This window comes from Centropristis striata, chromosome 5, assembly GCF_030273125.1.
Source record: "Centropristis striata isolate RG_2023a ecotype Rhode Island chromosome 5, C.striata_1.0, whole genome shotgun sequence".
In the NCBI taxonomy this organism is placed as follows: Eukaryota; Metazoa; Chordata; class Actinopteri; order Perciformes; family Serranidae; genus Centropristis; species Centropristis striata.
In genome coordinates this window covers 33,534,833-33,556,925 of record NC_081521.1, presented here as the reverse complement: position 1 = coordinate 33,556,925, position 22,093 = coordinate 33,534,833, and the positions used below count along the sequence as shown (strand labels likewise).

At 41.2% G+C, this 22,093-nt stretch overlaps 3 protein-coding genes across 3 annotated transcripts in view; 2 read left to right on the top strand and 1 right to left on the bottom strand.

Annotated features, from left to right (window-relative positions):
* Nucleotides 1–2,895, bottom strand: part of rarga (retinoic acid receptor gamma a) — a 53,253-nt gene extending 50,358 nt beyond the window's left edge. Inside the window, exons 1-3 of the mRNA XM_059333597.1 lie at nt 2,823–2,895; nt 320–432; nt 68–181 (exon numbers count right to left, since the gene is read on the bottom strand). The gene's annotated coding sequence lies outside the window, so the exon portion shown is untranslated. The remainder of the gene's footprint in view (nt 1–67; nt 182–319; nt 433–2,822) is intronic.
* Nucleotides 2,896–7,685: 4,790 nt separating this feature from the next.
* On the top strand, nt 7,686–14,568 carry nr1d4a (nuclear receptor subfamily 1, group D, member 4a). Its single transcript, XM_059333057.1, has 9 exons — nt 7,686–7,715; nt 8,163–8,307; nt 9,454–9,744; nt 9,828–9,916; nt 10,009–10,153; nt 12,484–13,052; nt 13,147–13,332; nt 13,458–13,668; nt 14,002–14,568. Exons 1-9 carry the CDS (start codon nt 7,686–7,688, stop codon nt 14,196–14,198), a joined length of 1,863 nt encoding a protein of 620 aa, XP_059189040.1. The 3' UTR covers nt 14,199–14,568.
* A 3,405-nt stretch (nt 14,569–17,973) lies between these two features.
* Nucleotides 17,974–21,147, top strand: mfsd5 (major facilitator superfamily domain containing 5). Its single transcript, XM_059334224.1, has 2 exons — nt 17,974–18,087; nt 19,013–21,147. The coding sequence occupies exon 2, from the start codon at nt 19,094–19,096 to the stop codon at nt 20,540–20,542; it is 1,449 nt and encodes a 482-aa protein (XP_059190207.1). The 5' UTR covers nt 17,974–18,087; nt 19,013–19,093; the 3' UTR covers nt 20,543–21,147.
* The last annotated feature ends 946 nt before the right edge of the window (nt 21,148–22,093 follow it).

The window sequence follows — 22,093 nt, the reverse complement described above, 5'->3', positions numbered from 1 at the left end:
GTTTATTCTTAGACACGTCCAATTAATCACTGCAGGAGATGATTTATGTAAAGCACACAGTCCTTACCTTCTCTTCGCCTTAGAGTAGCGTATGTCTCGGCTTCAAAAGCAGAAAGCACATTCCCCCAGAAGTTTGAAGCATAAATAGTGGATGACAAGCGCACGCTCGGCGAAGTTCTGTCTGTGAAGGAAGCAAAAAAAAACAAGAGTCAGGGACAAGTATTGAGAGAAATCCTCCGCTACAGGGGCAGCAGCTTGTAAAAGATCACGCCATTTGGTCTCACGCTTCAGAGATCATTTCAGTCATTTGTCAGATTACCTTCGTTTGTTGCCAATCCGTCACTGTGTCCCGGCAGTTCAGGGGCGTCGATGGGGGCTACCGTGCGCCCACATTTCTGGCACTGTGACTCCCCCTAGTGGCGGACAGGAGGACTGCAGTCAGTGAGGAGGAGGCGGAAACAAACAAACAAATAAATAAATATATAGGCCTACGTAAGAAAATAACAAAATAAGTAGGTCAAGATGTAGCCCAAAATAAGTCTGCTTCTTTTCCCCTATATATATATATATATATATATATATATATATATATATATATATATATATATAAAATAGATTATAAAATAGATTTTTGTAATATTAACAATAAATTGAATATATATATATATATATATATATATATATATATATATATATATATATATATATATTCAATTTATTGTTAATATTACAAAAATCTATTTTCACTAATGTGCAATACAAAATACTACATAGGAGAAACCCTCAATCCAATATTATCATTATTAATCAATAACGTTCAACAGCAGCCATGTAAGTGTTTTAACATTAAAGTATATAATGTTTATATATCAGTGGCGGAATGTAACTAAGTACATTTACTCAAGTACTGTACTTAAGTACGATTTTGAGGTACTGAGGAGTATTTCCATTTTACTTAACTTTATACTTCTACTTCACTACATTTTAAAGCTAAATATTGCACTTTTTTACTCAACTTCTTGAGCTGACAGTTCAGGTCGAGATTTAACATTAAAAACATGATACATTTAAAGTGATTAGATTTTTGAAAAAATAAAAAAATGTTTTTTATTAAACCTCATATCAGTATATTAAGTAGTTAAATTAGCCCTATCTTTACCTGCTTACATAAATGTATCAACATATATATTTTTTATAATATATTTAGAATATATAAAACAATCGGATTGGGTCCATTCTGCATAACAAGTACTTTTAATTTTGATGCTTTAAGTACATTTATACATTTAGACTTTTACTTAAATAAGTTCTGAATGCAGGACTTTAACTTGTAGTGGAGAAATTCTGCAGTAAGGTGTTACTACTTTTACTTAAGTAAGGGATCCGAATACTCTTTCCACCGCTGGTATATATATATATAATGTATGTATATTTATGTATGCATATTTCTTTTATTTGCATATTTACTTGATCATTCTTTGTATCTTAAGCTGCTGTGACTACTGGCATTTCCCACAACAGGATAAATAGTTTTATCTTATGTCCATAATGAATACTTAAAATGCCTTATAATCCTCTTTTAACACTGTATAATCAAAGTTACAAGCACTCATAAATATTCAGAATACCTCATAACAATAATCATAGCACATTATATGACTTATGAGGTCAAGTATCATAATATTTGCTGACATTGTTTTTCCAAACCCATATCTATAATGCATTTAACATACTTATTAATTATGATGCATTAAAGGGTTTTAATTACCCTATACACTATAGTCACATAATAATAATAATAATAATAATATTTGTTATTTTTGGGCACCTTTCACATCACTCATGTCATTTATAACACAATATAATACTTTACTATAAAACATTATATATATTATGTATAATATATATATATATAAATGATATAATGCTACCGTAAGAATTATAATACACTATTAAACTTGTAGAAAAGGTCTGTACATGATCAGCTATTATGAAGGTTAATGATACTCAACCTGAAAAATCCTTAATATGTCTTATAATTAAAGAATTTTAAATAAGTTATGAATGCTTTTACAATCAAGGGAGATTATAATGCATTATAGTTATCTTTATAATGCACTATAGTCATAAAAACTGTTACTTCTTTTTGGGGGCTTAATCAAAGGCGTTCACACTAATGAAAAGGGGAATTAAAGGAATATTGGTGAGTTAATGATTCATTAAAGCACATAAGTACTAAAGGGAAAATTACTAAATAGGCTTATATAATAATACAAAGCACTGTTTTTTGTTTTGTTTACATGAGATGATAAGGTTTATTTTAACAAAAACTTTAAGATGTAATTTTCTAGATAGATAGATCATCCTTATGTGCTACTGCCATTAATTGCCACTGGGGGGCGCTTTCCACAAGCTCTGGATAGTTGACCTGAATGTTCAGAGTCACACAGGAGGCTAGAAAGTTTGTTGCTTACGGAATGTGATAGAAATGATCGTTTCGCGTACACATTTTAAAATAAGGAGCAGCTACAATGACATTATTGTAAAAGTTCCACCCTTACAAAGCGTACAGACTGGGCCTTGCTTTTAAAAACGCGAAAATATCTACAAATGCTGACTTTATCAAATACACTATTTAGATGTCGTTCAAAATCAAAGACCAGGTTTTAAGACGAGGTTTAGTGTTTGCATTCCTCTCGCTCCAGCAGCATGTTGTTGGCGTGATAAAGGTTTAGTTGCGCTTCTACGGTTTCCTTTGACACATGGGCACGACACTTGCTTGTTGTTTCGCATGTCAATGTTTGGCATGTCTCAGTGTTTACCATCCGTTTGCAGCGCTGCTTGTCAGCGAGCAGGCAGTCACGGTGAGCCACGCCTATTGTCCATGTGCTTCATCCTCCAATCTCTCCATCCCTGCGCACCACACGCTCCCTATTTTGCATAAAATGTGTATCAGTAGGGCAGCGCTCTCACCGGCACATGCAGAGCGCACATGTAGCGTGGCTTTACTGAACACATACCACGGTCGAATAAGCGCATCAAACTCCCCTCCGCTCCAGATCCCCGCCAATGAAAACGCACAAAAGCGTGAAGGAGAGAGAGACAGAGAGAGAGAGAGGGAGGGGGTGAGAGAGAGAGAGAGGGAGAGAGAGAAGGGACTCCGCGAGATACAAAGAGTGAGCCAAATCCCACACAAACACACACATACACACACACAACACAAGTTGAGCGAACGGGAAAGGCGGTCACATTTCCTACTCACCTGCAAACGTGATTGATGCATCAGTGGGTGTGTGTGTCAAGCCTGACACCGTTCACGGATATGCTGACACAACTTTCTTGGAATTCGTGAGAATCTTTTAATCTCCGCTCGTGCACCACACATCACACGCGATCCAGCCGAGGCGCAGTATAGCCCATCCCGAGCACAGAAGGCACCCAGGTATCTTTGAGAAGAGCAGCCTGTATCACTCACCTGTCAGAGCAGAGCTGAGCACCCAGCAGACACACCTCTCCACGGTTTACCGGGACACAACTTTACGCGCTTTGGACACATTTCCAACACTTCTCCACATTTTCTTTTTAGCGCTCAATGGAGCAGGTGTTTTACGCAAATCAGTTTTTTCGCTTTCTCACCTGTCTTCAAAAGACTTTTGCTCCAGTTTAGTGACATTCACGGACATCTCTCTTCAAGTCAAGTCATCTACATCAACAAGAGAAATGGATAACAGCCCAGGTGGTGGTAAGCTTAACTTTATATTTGACATTATTATAACTATGCTGACTCAGACTTAAGAGTCAGGGTTGATTAACTGGTCATTGTTTAACGTTTGCATTCAAGCTGTTGCCAACAATCAATAAGGGACAACTATTTGTTGTGTCTGATTCAATATTGACTCAGTAAAACATAACTTAAATTATAAGGAAATAATATAGCCTTTATACAATATTATCGTCTTATCATTTATACATGTATTTGACTGATTGTGTAAAACACTTAAAGTTGTATTTATATGCATTATTGACAATTATTTGTGTAAGAACGTATGTGTTTGAGCAATATGTGCACAACATATTTTTGCATGCATGAAGTGTTTGATTGATATTAGTCATTTTTATTGGTTTGTGAAATCTGGACTTATGAATGAGTTTGCTCTTACGGCTTTTAAGCACGTCAACCTGTTTCTTAACTCAATTGAAAAGTACAATGTGGCAGTGATGCTTTACGCAAACTTTACGCAACAACATAAAAAGTTGCTGTGTTGCGTTCAAATGTCAAAGCGCAGCGCCTGGAAACAGCTCTACTGACATCGAGCCATATGGTTGTAGTGGCCACTTCCTGTTTCTCTCCATGAAAACAAACTCACGTGGAGCTCCAGTCCACTGGCTGTCACTGTAATCACAATCTATCAGAGCCAGAACTTTAACATGAACCCGTTATCATCTCACGGGGGAATAAACAAAGAAAAACTTGGCGTTGAAGGGCGTGTTTGCTTCCATTATCAAGATCATCTGAAGTGCCTGCAGCACAACAGTTGATAACCGCAGGTCTGACATCCGTTAAGTGGCATTAGGCGGCGCTTTCTCGAGGTCAGCCAAAGGTGCACATGCTCGCTGCTTCCCTTTCCTAATTGACGGTGAATCATTTACAACAGTGCCGGTCACGTTCCAGCACAGGTGATGGGCGCACCCTGTGCCCTGTCAACATGTTACACTCTAATCTGAGGGCAACACTAAACCCACTCACCGAGTTATGACTTTCTGTTTGTGTCCATAAAGTAGGCCAGTGTTTGTCATGGAACAAGCAAGGCAGTTAAATAAGTAATCACAGATAATAGCTGTAGTATTAAGTCAGCAGTTAGAGGTGAAGGCTGCATGCTGGGCTTTGATATTTCAAATATGTTTTGTGAGCTCAAGCTTTTATATGATGATCTATTTATGTATCTCACATTCTTTACAATTTCCTATGCTCTATTTAAAATGAAGTGCAGCTTTTTTTATTCATCTCACTGATCTAAATCCAACCTTGAACTGGTTTCCCTGACCTTTAATGTTTCAATAAGTTATTGGAATGACTTCATTTCACTCATGAGGTCAATGTGGTGATCTAAACAAAGCTCATAAACATCATCATAACTTGGCAAAAATATGGCTGCAGTGGTGGGCTGCATGGCTCATAAAGTCTTGGAGATCAAATGGGATTGTGTATGAGTGTGTGCAGTGTGTGTGTGCTGACACAAAGCCCCCGCTTCATATAGATGATTGGGTCGTGGGATGCATGCAAATACAGAATTCCCCCAAAAGACTTTTCTAAAGATGAATTCAGACCACTGCATTTCTTATATGCCAGATAACATACAAAAAGACCTAAATAGATTATGCGCAGATATACTGGCATGCATTATAATGTTTTGGGCAGTTAAGGATCCATAATAAATAAATAATATCAGACAAAACAATAAAACAAAACAAAACAATATCAGCCCATATATTTTCATAAAACTTGCATATCCTTGTCCTCATGTTAAGGGTCAAGGCTCTTTCTTGACACAAATATTAATTTGCTCAGTTGCACAATAACTACAACTGACTGCTAAATTTTGCTCACATGATAAAAGGGAAAAATAGACCAATTGACATTCCCCACTGTTCACTGCGTAACTATGTGCACTGTATATTTTTATATTTTCTCACTGATTCACTCTGACACTCCCCTGCTGGAGGTTTTCTGCAAAAGAGTGGGAAGTAGGCTACAACATAAGTTATAATATGTAATATGTAGGCTAAGTGCTATTATAATAAAAGGATATTTTAAAATGTAGACCTGCCTATATTCACAATTTTATATTATAATTCACCTGGAATAAAGTGAGTTTCTATGAGAGAGAAATGTTATTATCACAGTAGAAACTGTGACAAAGTGACGCTTCGCATACTGTTTGGATGCAGCTGACGGTGCAGGCGGTGCTGCTGCTGCACAGTCAGACCACCCCGCCGCATAACATGCTGCTCTATTTAATTTGGCTCTTTAATTATAAGCCCCTGGCGGGCTGTAGGAGCTCTGGCTTCTGGCTGCAGCGCGGCTTCATGTCTTCCCAGTGAGCGCGCTCCGTCAAAAGCCTCCTCACGTGGCTTCCCTCGCAGAGCCGCGTGCGACGCGTGAGACACTCGGGCTCCCTCCTCCCTCCTCCCCGCCGCTTCCCCGCTCTCACGGACGCTTTCTGTGCTGATGCCGCCTGCGGTGATGGTGAGCTTGGTCAGTGGGTCAGCGATTCAATGCACTAACTTTTTTCTTTCCCGTCACGTTTTCCCGCCACATGCACCCCTCCCGCCCCCACTAGGTTTGAATCACACACTTTGCATTGCGGTAGAAGCTGACTCGATTTTGACTCTGCAACATCTGTCCCTAACTCATCGGTTCAGGGCACACATCCGCTTAGGGTGTGTTTCAGCTGGAACGTGACTCTGCTGTTAAACACAACATCCTCTGCTTTGCTGAAACAGATCGCGGATTACAAACACTGAGATAATCATCGCAGAATCCTGAAAATGATGTTTTCCAGTGCCATGTTTGACAGAGCAGGCATGCCAGATATTAATCAATATTAAAGCCATCGATAAGATGCTGCACGACAAGTCATATTCTGGTGTTTATAAATGATAACACAGTTCCTCCTGCTAACTGCATGAGCCTGTGTGTGATGCAGCACCAGTTTGGAGAGATGCTTGAGGCACACTATTCTATCAAGTTTCTGTGATATTGACCTACTTACACAAGCTGGAGTTAATGAAGTCTGCTGCAAACACCCAAGTAGTGCTCACACATTGGCCATGTTCAGTAGCACAAGTACTTTAGCTGGCTATTGCCATATTTAATAATATAGCATAATAAACACTGCATTGTTCTATAGGGGAGGTTGATAAACTTCACAACACAAGGGCACACAAACACTATGGTCACCTTAACTGTAAGCTATATCTGTGCCGGACTCTCTCAATGTCCTGCATTATAAGGTGAAAGTAAGAGATAAAGGACAAGAGAGGAGAGGAGAGGAGAGGAGAGGAGAGGAGAGGAGAGGAGAGGAGCTGTTGTGCCTGTGCAGTGCTCACTGCTGCTCACGTTTCTATGCCTGCCTCTGGTCCCAGGCAGATTAGTGTTTGCACGGGTAGGCTAAGCTTAACGTGGAGCATTGAGGAAGGAATATCATATAAGTTAAAATAAATCAATGCATCTGAGATCAATTCAGAAATTGATTAATGTGGGGGGAAAGGCCAATAAAAGGATAAAAATAGCAATGCTGGTTTTATTCTTATTATTGTGGATACTTAAATCCCCTGCAATATTTGCATCAAAAATTAATAATATCATGCTGCCTAAAGCAAGCTGAGGAAAAATCTTTAACTATAGGTGGCAATTATTGCTATGATTGCAATAAATGCAAAAAAGGCGAAGAAGAAGGAAGTCTACAGTGTTTATATTTAAACTGTATCAACCTTTCGAGTATGACACCTGGCACATGCAGATTTTTTTTAGTATCCCTCCATCAGTAGTTGACTGTAAAAAAGGGTTGTTAATTGACAGTGTTTACAGCACAGTGACTCTTAAGGTCATTCATGAACTCTTACTGTACATGTGAGTCTTCAGGTGGACATGCAATGTGTTTGGGTGGAGTGGGGGTTGGGCCATGACTGTCTGCATGGAGGCTCAGGGAGAGGTGAGGCTCAGGGCCTGTGTCTGCTGGCTCTCTATGGCTCTGGCATGAGTCAATAAACCACCAACACGTGCTGGGTGAGGGATTATCAAAACATTAGAGCTAAAACAAATACCTTGTGCAGCAAAGGGCAACACACATCAACATCAACAGGGATAGGCCTACTTCTTTATACGAATCTTGGAAATTGAGCAAGCCAAGCATGAATTTGTTAAGATTATTCTGATTATTTCGCCTGTATATAATGTGTCATTGCTGGATTGGTAATATATGATTCCACGGTGCAGTGCACACATTGGGGCTTTTCTTTTGTAAAAACGTGACTCACATTCTCCGGCTGTTGGTGGCGCTGAGACTCGGTTGCCCCCTCACGCCCGGGGAGCTTCCCAGTAAGTGTGTGTGTTTGTAAACACAGATCTGACTTCAGATTGTTGTATATTTCAACACGAGACTGCGGATTTGGTTCGGGCAGTAACCGTGTCAGGAGTCCATGTGAGGCGGCGGTCAGGTGTCGTGCTGTTAGCTGGCGCTGGGCACGGTGCCAGGGGAGCGAGGCTATTATTGGAGCGGAGGAGGCAGCAGACCCCGCAGACACGTGAGGCTGTGTCTCAGCTCATCCACAACGCATGACTAGAAGTGCGAGAGAGGGAGAGGGAGAAAGGGAGAGAGAGTGCGAGGAAAGCGAAACTTTAGAAACAACCACGGCTGAACAACAAAACATCCCCTGTTTTCACATGATTCCTTTATAAGTACTGCATTAGCTGCACGCAGGACTTATTTAAAATTAATAATAAAAAAAAAATAGTCCATCGTTGGTGCATCTACAGTATGCCTGTCTGCTTTGTTGCTGTGCTACCAGCAGTATTTTTAGCGCCCACTTTATCCGCTTGAGCGCAACATTACGCATGCTGCACTCAGGATGAGGCAACGACACAGCAAATTCTCAGAGCTGCTCACTGCTGCCCAGAACTTGTGCAACATTACATCACATCACATCCACAGTTGTAGAGCAGCTGTTTTGCCAAGTTAACTTACATTTATTTTACTGTTAAAAAAAGTATAATCAATCCAAAATCAACCCTCAGGTTTTTCCACTTGTGCATACAATCAAAACGGTAGCAAAACTTATTCGACCCTATTGTAATGGTCTTCTATTTAAAATATAAACAAATAATCATCTTTGACTTGTCAGAAAAGCTGACTTTGCCTTTAAATTCCTCAAAAAGTACAATAAAAAGCACATGCAATTTGACATGGACATAGTCAGGGTCACCCAGAAAAGGAATCCTTTGAAAATGTCATATCTGGCTGCAAATTTGGCCCGAGCGTAACTGCATGATGATTTTCTGGGTCACTGTGACTGATTCAGTGAGAGCAGGTCCCTTAGTGCTTAGCTAACCTTATTGTTATGCAGTGAATTACACAGCTCCTTGTGTGACTGACAAGCAAGTACACACAAACAAGCAGTGAGTGACAGCTCAGTTGCCTCTTTCATGACGTAGACTCTGCTCAGTTGGATGCAAGGCACCTTACATCAACAGGGCGAGAAGCAACTCGGCTGGAAATGTTTTAATTCTGGCCATCAGACCGACAGCCAGCACTTATGAAAAGACTCTGCATCCACACCCACTCCAGCTGTACAAAATAATAGCCACTTTTTTATCAATATTTGAATGGCAATTTGAATCAGCTGACCCCAAACACTCAGCTCAAAGGTCTCCATTCTTTCCCTTGTCTGCAGGAGTCATCCTGTATGCCGGCTCCTCTGGCAGCAACAGCCCGAGCCCTGGCAGCCCCTCCAGTGGGTACCAGACCCAGTCACCTTCTTCGCACTCCCAGCCCTCATCTCCAGAGGAGGTTACCTTCACAGAGATCGGGGTGTTGAAACATGAGTGCACTACACCATCCTCAAAACAGATATTCCAGTTCCCAGAGGTCTACAGTGCCCCCCCAGCAGCAGCCACTCCCCAGCACACCTATGCACATCCCATCGTGGGAAAGAGGCCATGCGGATTCACAGGAACTTTCACAAGTAAGTTTATCCTGACTATGGATATGCAGAAAGATTTATCAAAGTTTTTGCAGAGTATCTAACTTTCTTTTTCCCCTACTCAGAGACAGGTGGAATGGTCCTGCTTTGCAAAGTCTGTGGGGACATCGCATCTGGTTTTCACTATGGAGTGCATGCATGTGAGGGCTGCAAGGTGAGCTACTGATCAGACATTCATGTGGAGTGACTCACCAAGTGTTGCTTTGAGTGCATCAAATTCATGTGTTTCTTGTTTGTTTGTTTCAGGGTTTTTTCCGCCGCAGCATCCAGCAGAACATCAACTACAAGATGTGTGTGAAGAACGAGAACTGTCTGATCATGCGCATGAACCGCAACCGTTGCCAGCACTGCCGCTTCAAGAAATGCCTCTCTGTTGGCATGTCAAGAGATGGTGAGCCATCATGACACATTTTCATAACAGGACTCTGCCAGAATGCCACAGTGCTCTGATTAGCTGGAGCAGCAGGGAAATAGGCGGCCTGAAAGAGGCACAGTGCTGTGATGAAGATCTGTGTGAAAAATGTAATGCGGAAAGTCTTTTGAGGTCATCGTGCCAGTAGCTCACTCACTCACTTTATCAGCAGACCTGCACCTGCCTTGCCTTTCTACTGTGCCACTGCACTGCCAAAGATAACCATCTGGCCTTGTATCACTCTCTTAAGTTTCCAAGTCTTTCTCATGCCCTCTGAAGCATCCTCCTACAATACTCTTACCTTCTCTCCAGCACGGCCCCTCCCCCTCCACGTACCCACCATGTTCCCTCAGCTCTCTTGCATCTCCCCCTCAGACAATGATTTATGAGAAGAGGAGCCTTTAAGTCCCTGAAGCTATCTATCATCTGGAAAACTGCAGCAAACACAGGAATTATTTTAGGAAATTGGAACAGGGTCAACTTGATTACCTTGTGTATGCTTACAGAACATTGTACTGCGATTAATGAGGGATAGGGCAACGATTAAACAACGATGCAGAAAACAGCCAGTCGTTGTGACAGGCATTATCAGGCGTGATGCTCACATCTCCTCTTTTTAGTTCTGATAGCTGAGCATTGATTGATCACCTATCATAACAGATTAAAAAAACAGCAGGGCTGACCTAGAAAAACAATACAGAATTGGGCCTATAGTGCACTCATACATCATGACCTACTTGGTGTAGTTTGCCTGCCTTCTTCCTCTCACTCTGGTTTCAGCTTATCTCCACCCTCCAGTACCCTGTATTGCTCAATCTAGTATACAGGTTAGTGTTATTTCTGCATGTGCTTTGACACTTCTGGTGCACAGAGAAAATAGGGTAGGATACGACTCAATAGGAGAACAAACAGTCAGGTCGACCCTCTTAGAGGACATTTTCGAAAGCGTTTTGGACCACAACCTAGAAACCCCTTTTTGTTCTGCCTCAATCATTACGAAAACAGGAAAACCACATGCAACTGCCTGCAGCCCACAATAAATAGTACACCCTGATTTCACACCAGGCAGCTGTGTAGCTTTGGCTCTGCAATATAGGCAAATTATAAAGTCAGTTGGCATGATGGCACACTTTTCTTCCTCTAACCGGAGCATCATTTTTAGAGCACCAGCTCACTAGTCCACATTCCTTTTTAACCATGATGAAAGGGATTAATCTCATGCCACATTATTGGCCCCTTCCTCATCAATGGATCCTTCTTGTAAAGAGCAGATAGCTGTATTTTTGGTACTTTACATTTCTAGGCCAAGTAAATCACCTCAGTTGACCCAACACTGTGGCTTTATGCTTAACATATGGGTATACTGCTCTGCATATCTTATTGCTGCACTATACATTTTCTGTTACACTTTGAAAAACAAAGATTCAGATCTGCAAATACTTAGATAGTCTTTGTACCAGACACACACTCTCACTTTCCATGCATCACCGTCTGTCACGTCAGCCCTGTTCATGTTCTCACTACTGTCTTTTCTGCGCTTCAAGCCCACCTCTCTCATCCTTCCTCCTCTCACGATCTCAGTACCGGTGACATCACACTCACGTTGCCCCACTGCCCTACTTACAAACGGAGGGAGGGAGCAGGAAAGGAGACAGGGGTGGATAGAGGAGAGGATGAGGCAGATGGTAGCAAGGGGTCTATAAATAGCCTCTCCAGCTGATGGTTACTGTGGGAAGGAGGGGGATGGGGATATGGGCTAAGAGAGGGAAGTTTCATCTCACAACTTATATGATTCTCCTGAAATTAACACTTGAAATTTTGTGCTTTTGCTTTTGATGTGTGTGTATGAAGCAGGAACTGTTTCACCATCTTAGCTTGAATTTATAGCCAGCATCATTCACACAAGCAGACCTTTCTGTCCTAAATGGCATGACTGTAGAAACAGGATGCACCTGCCTCTTGAGCAGGTGCAGAGTGCTTGCATCTTTATAATTTATGTCAATGTCAATTTAATAATGTCAGCATTGTATGCAAACAAAAAGCAGGACTGTGAAAATAATTTTAACTGAAATGATTCACAATATTGGATGATATTATCATTTTTTCGCATTAATTATTTTTGATTTTTTAGAATACAATTTGTAGGCCAGGACATGTTGCAGCACCACAATACATAAGCCAGATGGGTATTTTGAAACGTATTGTTCCTTCCTGCAATTTGAATGTTGCAGGAGTTCATATTGTGCATTTGAAAATTGTTTCAATTGACTAAAGGCTGATCCCGTCTTCACTGCTTGTGTCTCCCCTAGCTGTGCGCTTTGGCCGCATCCCAAAGAGAGAGAAGCAGCGACTTCTGGATGAGATGCAGAGCTACATGAACAGCCTAAATGAGTCGGCTGCCATGGACATGGACTCGTCCTCAGCGAGGGAAACTCCCAGCAGCCCGGATGACTGCAACTCAAAAGAGGCCATTGGGGCCATCTCCAGAGCCTACCGTGACATCTTCACCAGCAGCAACAGCAACAGCCAAGAGAGAGCAGCCAAGAGGGCGAACATCCCCACCAACAACACATTTTCTCAGGATGCCACTTTCACCCAAGTCTCCTCCCACCCTACCTCCACCCAGAGTTATCAGTCTTGCCCTGTTGCGTCTGCCCCTCGATGCCCAGTTACCCACAATGACAACCACTCTACATTCCACAATGTGGAGAACAATCGCTACACCTACTTAGTTTCAACAAATCAGAATCAGGAACAGACCAACAGTTCAACATCTCAAAGGAGCAGCTCTGCCAATCAGAACAACTTCCGCAATGCAGGAAGTACCCAAAACCAGCCTTCCTGCCCATGGAAAGCAGCTTCAGGAGCTAAAGTGCTGGTAAGCGCAGGAAGCATACCAAATATGATCAAGACTCTTGTGACTTTTCTTATCTGAGAAATAACGCATGACTCTTTCTTTTGTCCTTCTTTAGGCGTGTCCTCTCAACGCGTGGCCTGTATCAGGGGCAGATCGCACGAGTCAGGAGATATGGGAATCCTTCTCACAGTGTTTCACTCCTGCAGTCAAGGAGGTGGTAGAGTTTGCCAAGGGCATCCCAGGCTTTCAAGAGCTAAGCCAACAAGACCAGGTCATGTTGCTCAAATCAGGCACTTTTCAGGTAATGGCGTACAGATGATTTATTTAAAATATGCAACACCTTCTTTGTGAGTCCAACTATTTTATTGTGTTAGTATTTGTCTCAAACTTATCTTTTTCCTCCTCTGTTTTTTCCTGTGTTTGCAGGTTCTGATGGTGAGGTTTTGCACCTTGTTCAATGCTGAGGAGCGTACAGTGACCTTCCTGAACGGCCAAACTTATCCCCTGTCCACCCTGCGGGCTTTGGGCATGGGCTCTCTGCTGGATGCAATGTTCGAGTTCAGTGAGAAGTTGAGTTCCCTGGGGCTGGAGCCTGACGAGATGGCCCTCTTCATGGCTGTGGTGCTGGTCTCTGCAGGTGAGACAGGTGCACTATTTAAAGAAAACAGTGACAAACGCTGCAGAGCAGTGACGCATTGTTAAAGGGGACATATAATGTAATTTACTGCTAATTTTACATGTATATTGGTGTTCTACTTGGACGTATTTACACGCATACATTTTTTCCTCATACTGCCCCTTTGCATTCACCCTCTGTTTCAAACATTCAAATTCAACTTATTTTAATACCCAAGTGTATCTGCACAAGCACTAGAAAAGTGAGTTTTTCCACAATATGCCCCCTTTAATGAAGCAATAACGTCATAATGTCTGTCAACCACTCACACCGGCATCCCTCTGTGCTCCTCAGATCGTTCTGGCATCTCTGACATGCGCGCCGTGGAGCAGCTACAGGAGGGTCTGATCCGTGCCCTACGGTCACTGATCACTCGCCGCCGCCCGGATGACTCCGCCCTCTTCCCCAAACTCCTCCTGCGCCTGCCGGACCTGCGCACCCTCAACAATATGCACTCTGACAAACTGTTGGCCTTTCGCATCGACCCTTGAGCCAGCCGCTTGTTCACATGGACACGAACTGTTTCACAGAAAAACAATACAATACACACACACATACACAGATATTATCTTCCAAGGACAGGACTTGTGCAATCTGATGATGAGTTGTTTTTAAAAGGATAAATGAGGGCAGTAGCGAACATATTTTTGACTCACTATTGATCTTCATGCTATGTTTTGGGACAAATGAACTCATGTACACACACAAACCTCAGCACCTCTTGAGAGACATTGTTCCAGTAAAAATAAAAAACAATAATTATCATGTGTAGATTTAGTATTACCCTTTTGGACAAATCATTTGTGCACTTGCTCATTATATCCAGTAAGAATAAAAGCCAGTTCACTTCTGTTTATTCCATAAGCCGTACATTATCAACAGGCCATCACTTTCAGCAGCTGAAAGACAGTTAATACTTAGGGACCATTAGTATGATTGACCACGTCAGTCTGTGTTTAAGTGAAAGGGAACCTGTATATAATACATAGTGAAATCTGAAATATTAAGGTAATTGTGTATCACTGTTTCACAAACATACCATCTGCATCAGTAATGGAATGAGACCACTATTTTAACGTGTACACAGTAAGATGTATTCTGTCTATTTTTGACTAATCTTCCAGAAAACATTTGCCACACCTTGGGTTTAAATATGCCAACTTCATAAGTCAATGGCATTTTATATTAATTCACAAAAACTTGTCTGCATCAATATATCGTATGACAGCTGGACCGATGGAGACGCCCCATGCATGTTGGGTTTTGTAGTTCCTTCGTTTATTTTTGTTGCTGTAAATATTATGTTACTCTAACGTCTATGTATCGACGACTGAAGTGATGTGATGGATCGGACAGATGAGTTCGGTGTAAAGAAGAATGTAGTGACCTTCCTGTAATAGGTGGGGGTTTGGCCATGCCAAGGGGGCTTTGCACAGGAGAATATGCAGTCGGGATTCTCAGACGGCTTAGACACACTTCCTGCTATCAGATGATGTAACCAACCAGCATAATCCCTGAAATCACCAGCACTCACTCCACATGCACCCTTCCTCTGCCCCCAATGTTTGTCATACAAACACAAGAGATATTTTTGGGTGAGAGATCTTATTTGATTGGTCTTCTCACTGTTTGCTTGTTTGATTATGGCTGATTGAGCACATCTTGTACATTTTGTAAATCTTTATTCCTAAATAGAAAATGATATAATGATATAAAGTTTGAATTATGTATTATTCGACTGCTTCTGTCTTGTTCTTTTGTGTGCATTCAGGTAAAATGCAGTAAATAATGTACAATCAAATAGATACTGTGCATAGTACAAACTATGCTACCTTCTACTCACTTCAGAGGGACTTATTGTACTTTTTACTCCACTCCATTTAATTGACAATCATAGTTACAAGTTACTTTGCACATTAAGATTTCACATGAAAATATATAATGATCTTATGAAGACATAATACATTGTTAAGGTTAAACCAGCTCTTATATCTTTTTGACTTCTTTGATCTCTTACAAAAAAACAATAAGGAGACATTTTTCCTTGAAACTTCTCTCATTATTTCTTTTCAATAACTGTTTGAGGCTCAAAAAATATAAAAATATATATATATATTAAAGATTATAAAAAATTAAAGAAAACAAATACAAATTTGTATAGCAGAGGTTTTATTCTTTTTTCTACTTTCCTCACCAATTAATCATCTCATGACTGCTCAGATTTATCTTGTGACCCTTTGGAGAGCTCCAACCCCTAGGTTGGGAACCCCTGGAATAAAATAACTTCATCATCATTATTATTATTATTATAAAGAGGTTTAAACTTTCTTCACCCCAACCAGCTTAATCAATTCTGCATGCACACTGATGCATCAGTTTTAAAGTCTAATAATGACATATCTCATGAGGTGTCAGTACCACGGGTAACAATAATCTATATCTTTAGGTTCATAAAATTTACCTCAATTCACAAATATGCAGGATTTCATTACAGACAATACTGTAAACTTACGCAGCAATGCCTGCTGTATTAGCCATGTGTTTATCCCATGTTTATTTTCATGTGGAGCAGGTAAATAATCATTCAAGACACGTAGAGATGCACTTTTGTACCAGATGTGAACCAACGTACTTAAAGCCGTCCACTTGTAATCTGATCACCCAAGACACATGTTAATGCAGGTCTGAAAATGGCGTGTGTTACAACTAACCTGGGTAGTGGGACAGGTTATGACAATGAGACTCCTTGTATGTGACATCATAATCCTCTGAACCCCAACATTCCACTGTTTTCTAGTAATCGCCCAAAAGACATTGTTTATTGTAGAAAAAAACTGTAAAAACATGCATTAACATCAGAATTGGAACTTTCTGACAGTCCTTTAAAGGTTCATAGGTTACGAAAGTTTCCATTAGAAAAAGTAACTAAAACAAAGCCTAAACTTGCATTATTTCCATCAAAAACACTTTATTCTTCAAGTCTCATTTAGAACGTCACCAAAAATAAACTGTTGGAAAAAACTAGATCCTGTTAAAAAAAACATTAAATTCTGCTCCTCAGTGACACTGTGAAGACATAATTGATTCTGCTGAGATGAATGGTCACATGACGAATATTAACTTAAAATCTGTTTACACAGAGCAGAGAAGAGAGGACAGGAAAGGTTGCATGAAGACTGTAAAAATGCAAGTAGTTCAATATGTATAACATGTGGAAACCCAATTTTGTTTTCCTATATTCATGACACTTGGGACACTTATAAAAAATATATATGAGAGAAATTCAACTTGCATTTTTTCTGTTTCTATGATTTATGTCATTGTCACCATGGTGACTAGACAAAAAACATTTTTGAGTTGTTGGCACTTCTCGCCATGAATGTGCTGATTCGAGAGAGCTGCAGGACTTATATATTGCAGTAAAATACGAGGCCACAGTGAGTAAAACGTAAAAAGAGCACAAAAAACCCACCCTGAAACAGCTTCGGGGTCAGATGGTTGAAGTCTGTGATAAACCTGGAGAAGTTGTAATTATTTATCTTCAAAGGAGACACATAGGGGTAATTTGTGTCAAAATGTGAGATCCCTGACAAAAAAAAAAATCAGTTAGCTGTAAATGCAGAGATTAAAAAAAAGAAAAAGTTTTTGTCTCATCACACATCACACTTTCTCCCCTAGTATTCAACCACTGATTAGGACTGTTTGTTTTCTCAGAAATGACTCCTACTCCTACTACTCCCACACACTGTGAGCTGTTAGGGCGTGCATTAGATGGGTGATTGCACTCAAAGCTTAAAAAAAAAAAAAATCTAGGTCAGACAGAGAACAACAAGTTCATTACCATGTTTACATGTTGGTCTACACGTTGCAGAAACTGAGTGTCTTCAAAACAAAACGTGAAAAAAACTACAGAAAGTAGTCAAGAACATCTTACTTCAAACAAGGAACTTCGAGTTAATGAATCAAACCTGAAAGTGGACTGGTCTTGTCTGAGAAAGTTTTTTTTTTTTTTTTGCAGCCAAAATACACTTTATTCCGCTTACCGTCGACAGTTTACTAACACACATCAGGATGTTTGCCCTTCAAAATAAAATAAAAAAGGGACTTAAATGTATTCGGACCAATATGATTCAGTCTACTTAATTGTTGTCGGAGAAAGTTGCAGCACAGGATGTCTGGGAACATGAGAAAACTTTCTCCTTCCTCTGGGAATCGGAAAGCAAAGCGGTGGCGCCACCTGGTGGTGAAGCAACAAACCCCGCCGGGTCCCCGGAAGTGAACGTTTTGCTACTATTTCCTGTCCGACACCAACACTTTATGTTTAATGTTACCACTTTCGTACGTCGTGTAACTAATATGGGACCGCTGTCAAACGACACGGTAAGATCCATCATATGTTAATACGTTACAATATGGTGGAAAACATGTAATAGATTAATGCCGCAATAATAATCCAAGTTATTGCAAGTTAGCTTGTAGGCTAGCGTTAGCTGAATAACAATTGCATGCGAGTACGCTTTTAGACGTGTCAAAGTAAACAAAACCGAATTGTCACAATTCAGGCTTTTGTCACTAATTACGGTAACCTAATACTTTATCGTTACTGCCGTAAATGGTCAATGTAGTTTTTGTAGTTTACTATAATCCTAAAAGTAAAAGCTTTTTTAGCAACGCTCGCTAACGTAAGATTTTACATGGATGAAGATACTCCATTGGACCAACGGCGAGGGACAATCACATGTTTCAGCAGCTCATGAGTCTAAAAAGTAAAATTGCATATGTTATGGGATTACCCTGTTATTCTTTATCAGGCCTGACTGGTTTGAGCAATGATTCAAATCCATCTCTCCGTCTTCTCAACAACAACTCATCCTTTACTTTTTAATCCACTGCAGTTTGCAGGATTTACTACTGCAAAAAAAGGAAGAAAAAAAACCTACACTCCAAGTCTCTCTTTAAAGCCACAATGGATTCTAGCCTTTTACAGAATAGCCAATGTTAAATAAACAAGAGCCGAGATCAACAGAGCACGTCCTGTGACAGTAAAGGCATTGATGGGAATCATAGCTGCCCTTTTGTTTTGGTTGTTTGCTTGTTTTTTGTCTTGTTGTTGCTGATGGTTTTTATTGTTTGATCATTGTACTTGTCATCTAACATTTTATATTTGTGCTTAAAAAAATCAACAAAATAAAACAACCTAAAATCAAGACAAATTCAATAAAATAGCTACATGCAAGACAAAATGCAAATTGATTAGACTGAATGGCTTATTCGGTTACTTTTTGTTCAACATGTCTCTCTGCAGGTGTTGAGAAACAGAAGGGAGAGAGTTGAAAACACCTCAGGATCTCAGGTTTGACCTCAAGTGGGTGCAGTTTATAACACCATGTTGGTGACAGCATATCTCGCCATCATTTTCCTGCTCGCCCTGTGTGTTGGCCTGGAGCTCACAGCCCGCCGGCTCACCCCACCCCAGTCCACTCCGACCGCCGTAGCCAACCCAGTTTTCCGCCGCTTCCAGACTATATTCCTCCGGGCATACCTTTTGGCTTTGTGGGCAGACTGGCTCCAGGGTCCTTACCTCTACAAACTGTACCGCCACTACAGCTTCCTGGAATCCCAAATAGCCATATTATATGTGTGCGGTCTGGCCTCCTGTGTTCTGTTTGCTCCTTTTTCAGGCTGGCTCCCTCAAGTCTTGGGCCGCAGACAGACGTGTCTTCTCTTCTGCCTGTCCTACTCTGCTTGTTGTCTCACCAAGCTGTCCACAGACTACTTTGTTTTGATTGTGGGTCGGATCCTGGGGGGGCTCTCCACATCCCTGCTCACCACCACATTTGAATCCTGGTACGTGCACCGCCATGTAGAGGTCCACGATTTTCCCAAGGAGTGGATCCCCAGTACCTTCAACAAAGCTGCCACCTGGAATCATGGCCTCGCTGTGGGAGCGGGGCTGGTGGCTAACTTGCTGGCTGAATGGCTCCACCTGGGGCCAGTGGCCCCCTTTCTCCTGGCTGTCCCCTGCCTGGTGTGCTGTGGGTGGGTGGTGTTAACAGACTGGGGCAAGGAAGAGGCTGAAGAAGGTCCTGAAGGAGACAAACAAAAACTGCTTCTAGGCACACCAAATGGAGGTGTGACCCGTTTGTCTGCGAGGGCCCGGTTCTCACGCAGCTGCTTTGAAGGGTTGCGCTGCCTGCTGTCAGACAGGAGAGTCATGCTCTTAGGTGGAGTGCAAGCTCTGTTTGAAAGTGTCCTCTACGTTTTCATTTTCCTGTGGACCCCGGTACTGGACCCTCATGGGCCTCCTTTGGGGATAGTGTTCTCTTGCCTGATGGCTGCCAGCATGGCCGGCTCCTTGCTCTACCGCCTCGCCACCTCCACACGCTACTGTCTACAGCCAGGCCATGTCCTCTGCCTCTCTGTGCTGATGGCCTTCTTCTCCCTCTTCATGCTGACATTCTCCACCGCCCCAGGTCAACCTAGACCTCATGAATCCTTTCTGGCCTTCCTGCTGCTGGAGCTGGCCTGTGGGCTCTACTTCCCCGCAGTCAGCTTCCTTCAGAGCAGAGTGATCCCAGAGGAGAAGCGGTCCAGTGTACTGGCCTGGTTCCGGCTGCCTCTGCACCTGCTGGCCTGCCTCGGGCTGCTGGCGCTTCATGGGGAGATATCAGGAACAGGTGGAGGGGAGGAGGGCAGCGGCACCAGACACATGTTTGGAGGCTGTGCAGTTATGATGCTGGCAGCTTTGATGGCCGTCGTCAGTCTGTTCACTCTGGGCAGAAACGACACCGACCTGAGACTGGAGGCAAACAGAGGGGAGGGGGAGATGTTCTGAGGAGATGGACCATATATTAATTTATGCTCTATGGGTTCAAATGTAATGTTCCAGGTTTGTGTGATTTAAAAAGTAGAGACCTCATATGTTCTACTGAAATAGTCTATTTTTTGCCAAATGCATCAGTGAAGGAAATCAAAGTCCAAAGGGGTGTTTTTATATTTAATTCCAATGTTTTTTATGTTGCCTTGTTACTTTGTTACTTTTACTAGTGTTGTCTGTGTCGGGATTCTTTGGGGACCTGGCCATGTCTTGGGATGGGAGTTGATAAGATTTTGATACCAATGCCATTATTGATTCTGCTTATTGGTCCATGTCTTTATTTATTCCATGAATGATTCCTATCTGTTTTCTGTGTAGAAAAAGGTAGACCCACACATTTCTGAGATCAGATGAGCTTGGCTGTGTTGCACTAATGTTAACATTAAAGGATATTTACACTTGGTATCGACAAGCTCCTCAATTGGGAAGCACTTATGTTACTAGAATTTAAGCCCATTATGTGTTGAAAGATGTTTTAGCATATTTCCGGTGTTTCCGCTCTTACTTGAAATTATAATTTTACAGACAATGCAAGCTGCACTGTTGTTGTCTTTCTTTGTGAATTGAAGCCACACTTTGGACTGTTTCTTCCTCTCCGCCATGACTTCTTGTGGTTGCAAAGTGTGACTATCATAAAAACATGCTATTATTGATTTAAAGGATTGGATAAGCTCAGAGGTGTGAGATTCAAATGCATCTGACAGTTCTGAACCTCTGTACTCCTACATATATAATTCCACCAACTATTCCAGGTTTATTGCATCATTGTGTCCACCGATGGAGAGACAAAACAGACCTGACAAGAGTGGCAGAGTAAATATCCAAAGAAATAAATAGCATGTAGACCAGTATCTGAATGTCAGTTCTTACAACATTTCTGTGCAGGGTTATTTCCAGCATCTGTGTATTTTTATTCACGACAACTCTTGAATGCTTTTTCTGCACCATGTACAGGTTATTTTACTCTGTATAGTCTTATCTGTGCTCTTTTATGCTTTTAAATAAAAGTGTACATATTGTACATCATGAATATTTTTTTTAACTGGAATTTCAATTTGTGGCATATTGATGTTTTATAATTATTGAGAAGTGTTTTATTAGAAAAAGTATATTTTGTGATTTAAATGTATTCCCCAGAGGATTGTAACTACTTTTTGATTTATTTTTTGATTTCAAACTCAAACAAAACACCAGTCATTAAAAAAAACAATATAATATAGAATAAGTGGAAATTAAGTTCAACAGTTGTAAATTTTTTACCTTTACAGAAAGAAAGCTACTTGTGATTCAGATAATTCAAATGCAAGAAGCCAATTCAAATTCACACACACACACACACACACACACACACACACACACACACACACACACACACACAAACATTTCATCTAGCATTGAACAAAGTACTAAATTTCTCTCTTTTACTGCAGACCATTTTTCCAGATTTTTCTGGACTTCTCTCCTCATGCAGGCATCCATCCTCCCCATTTGCCCTGCTGCTGTGGTACA

Coding starts and splice junctions, on each gene's coding strand:
- nr1d4a (XM_059333057.1), top strand. CDS start 7,686: ATGACTGTCTGCATGGAGGCTCAGGGAGAG. Junction 7,716..8,162: donor GCATGGAGGCTCAGGGAGAG/GTGAGGCTCAGG, acceptor TTTCAACACGAG/ACTGCGGATTTGGTTCGGGC. Junction 13,333..13,457: donor TCAAATCAGGCACTTTTCAG/GTAATGGCGTAC, acceptor CTGTGTTTGCAG/GTTCTGATGGTGAGGTTTTG.
- mfsd5 (XM_059334224.1), top strand. CDS start 19,094: ATGTTGGTGACAGCATATCTCGCCATCATTTTCCTGCTCGCCCTGTGT.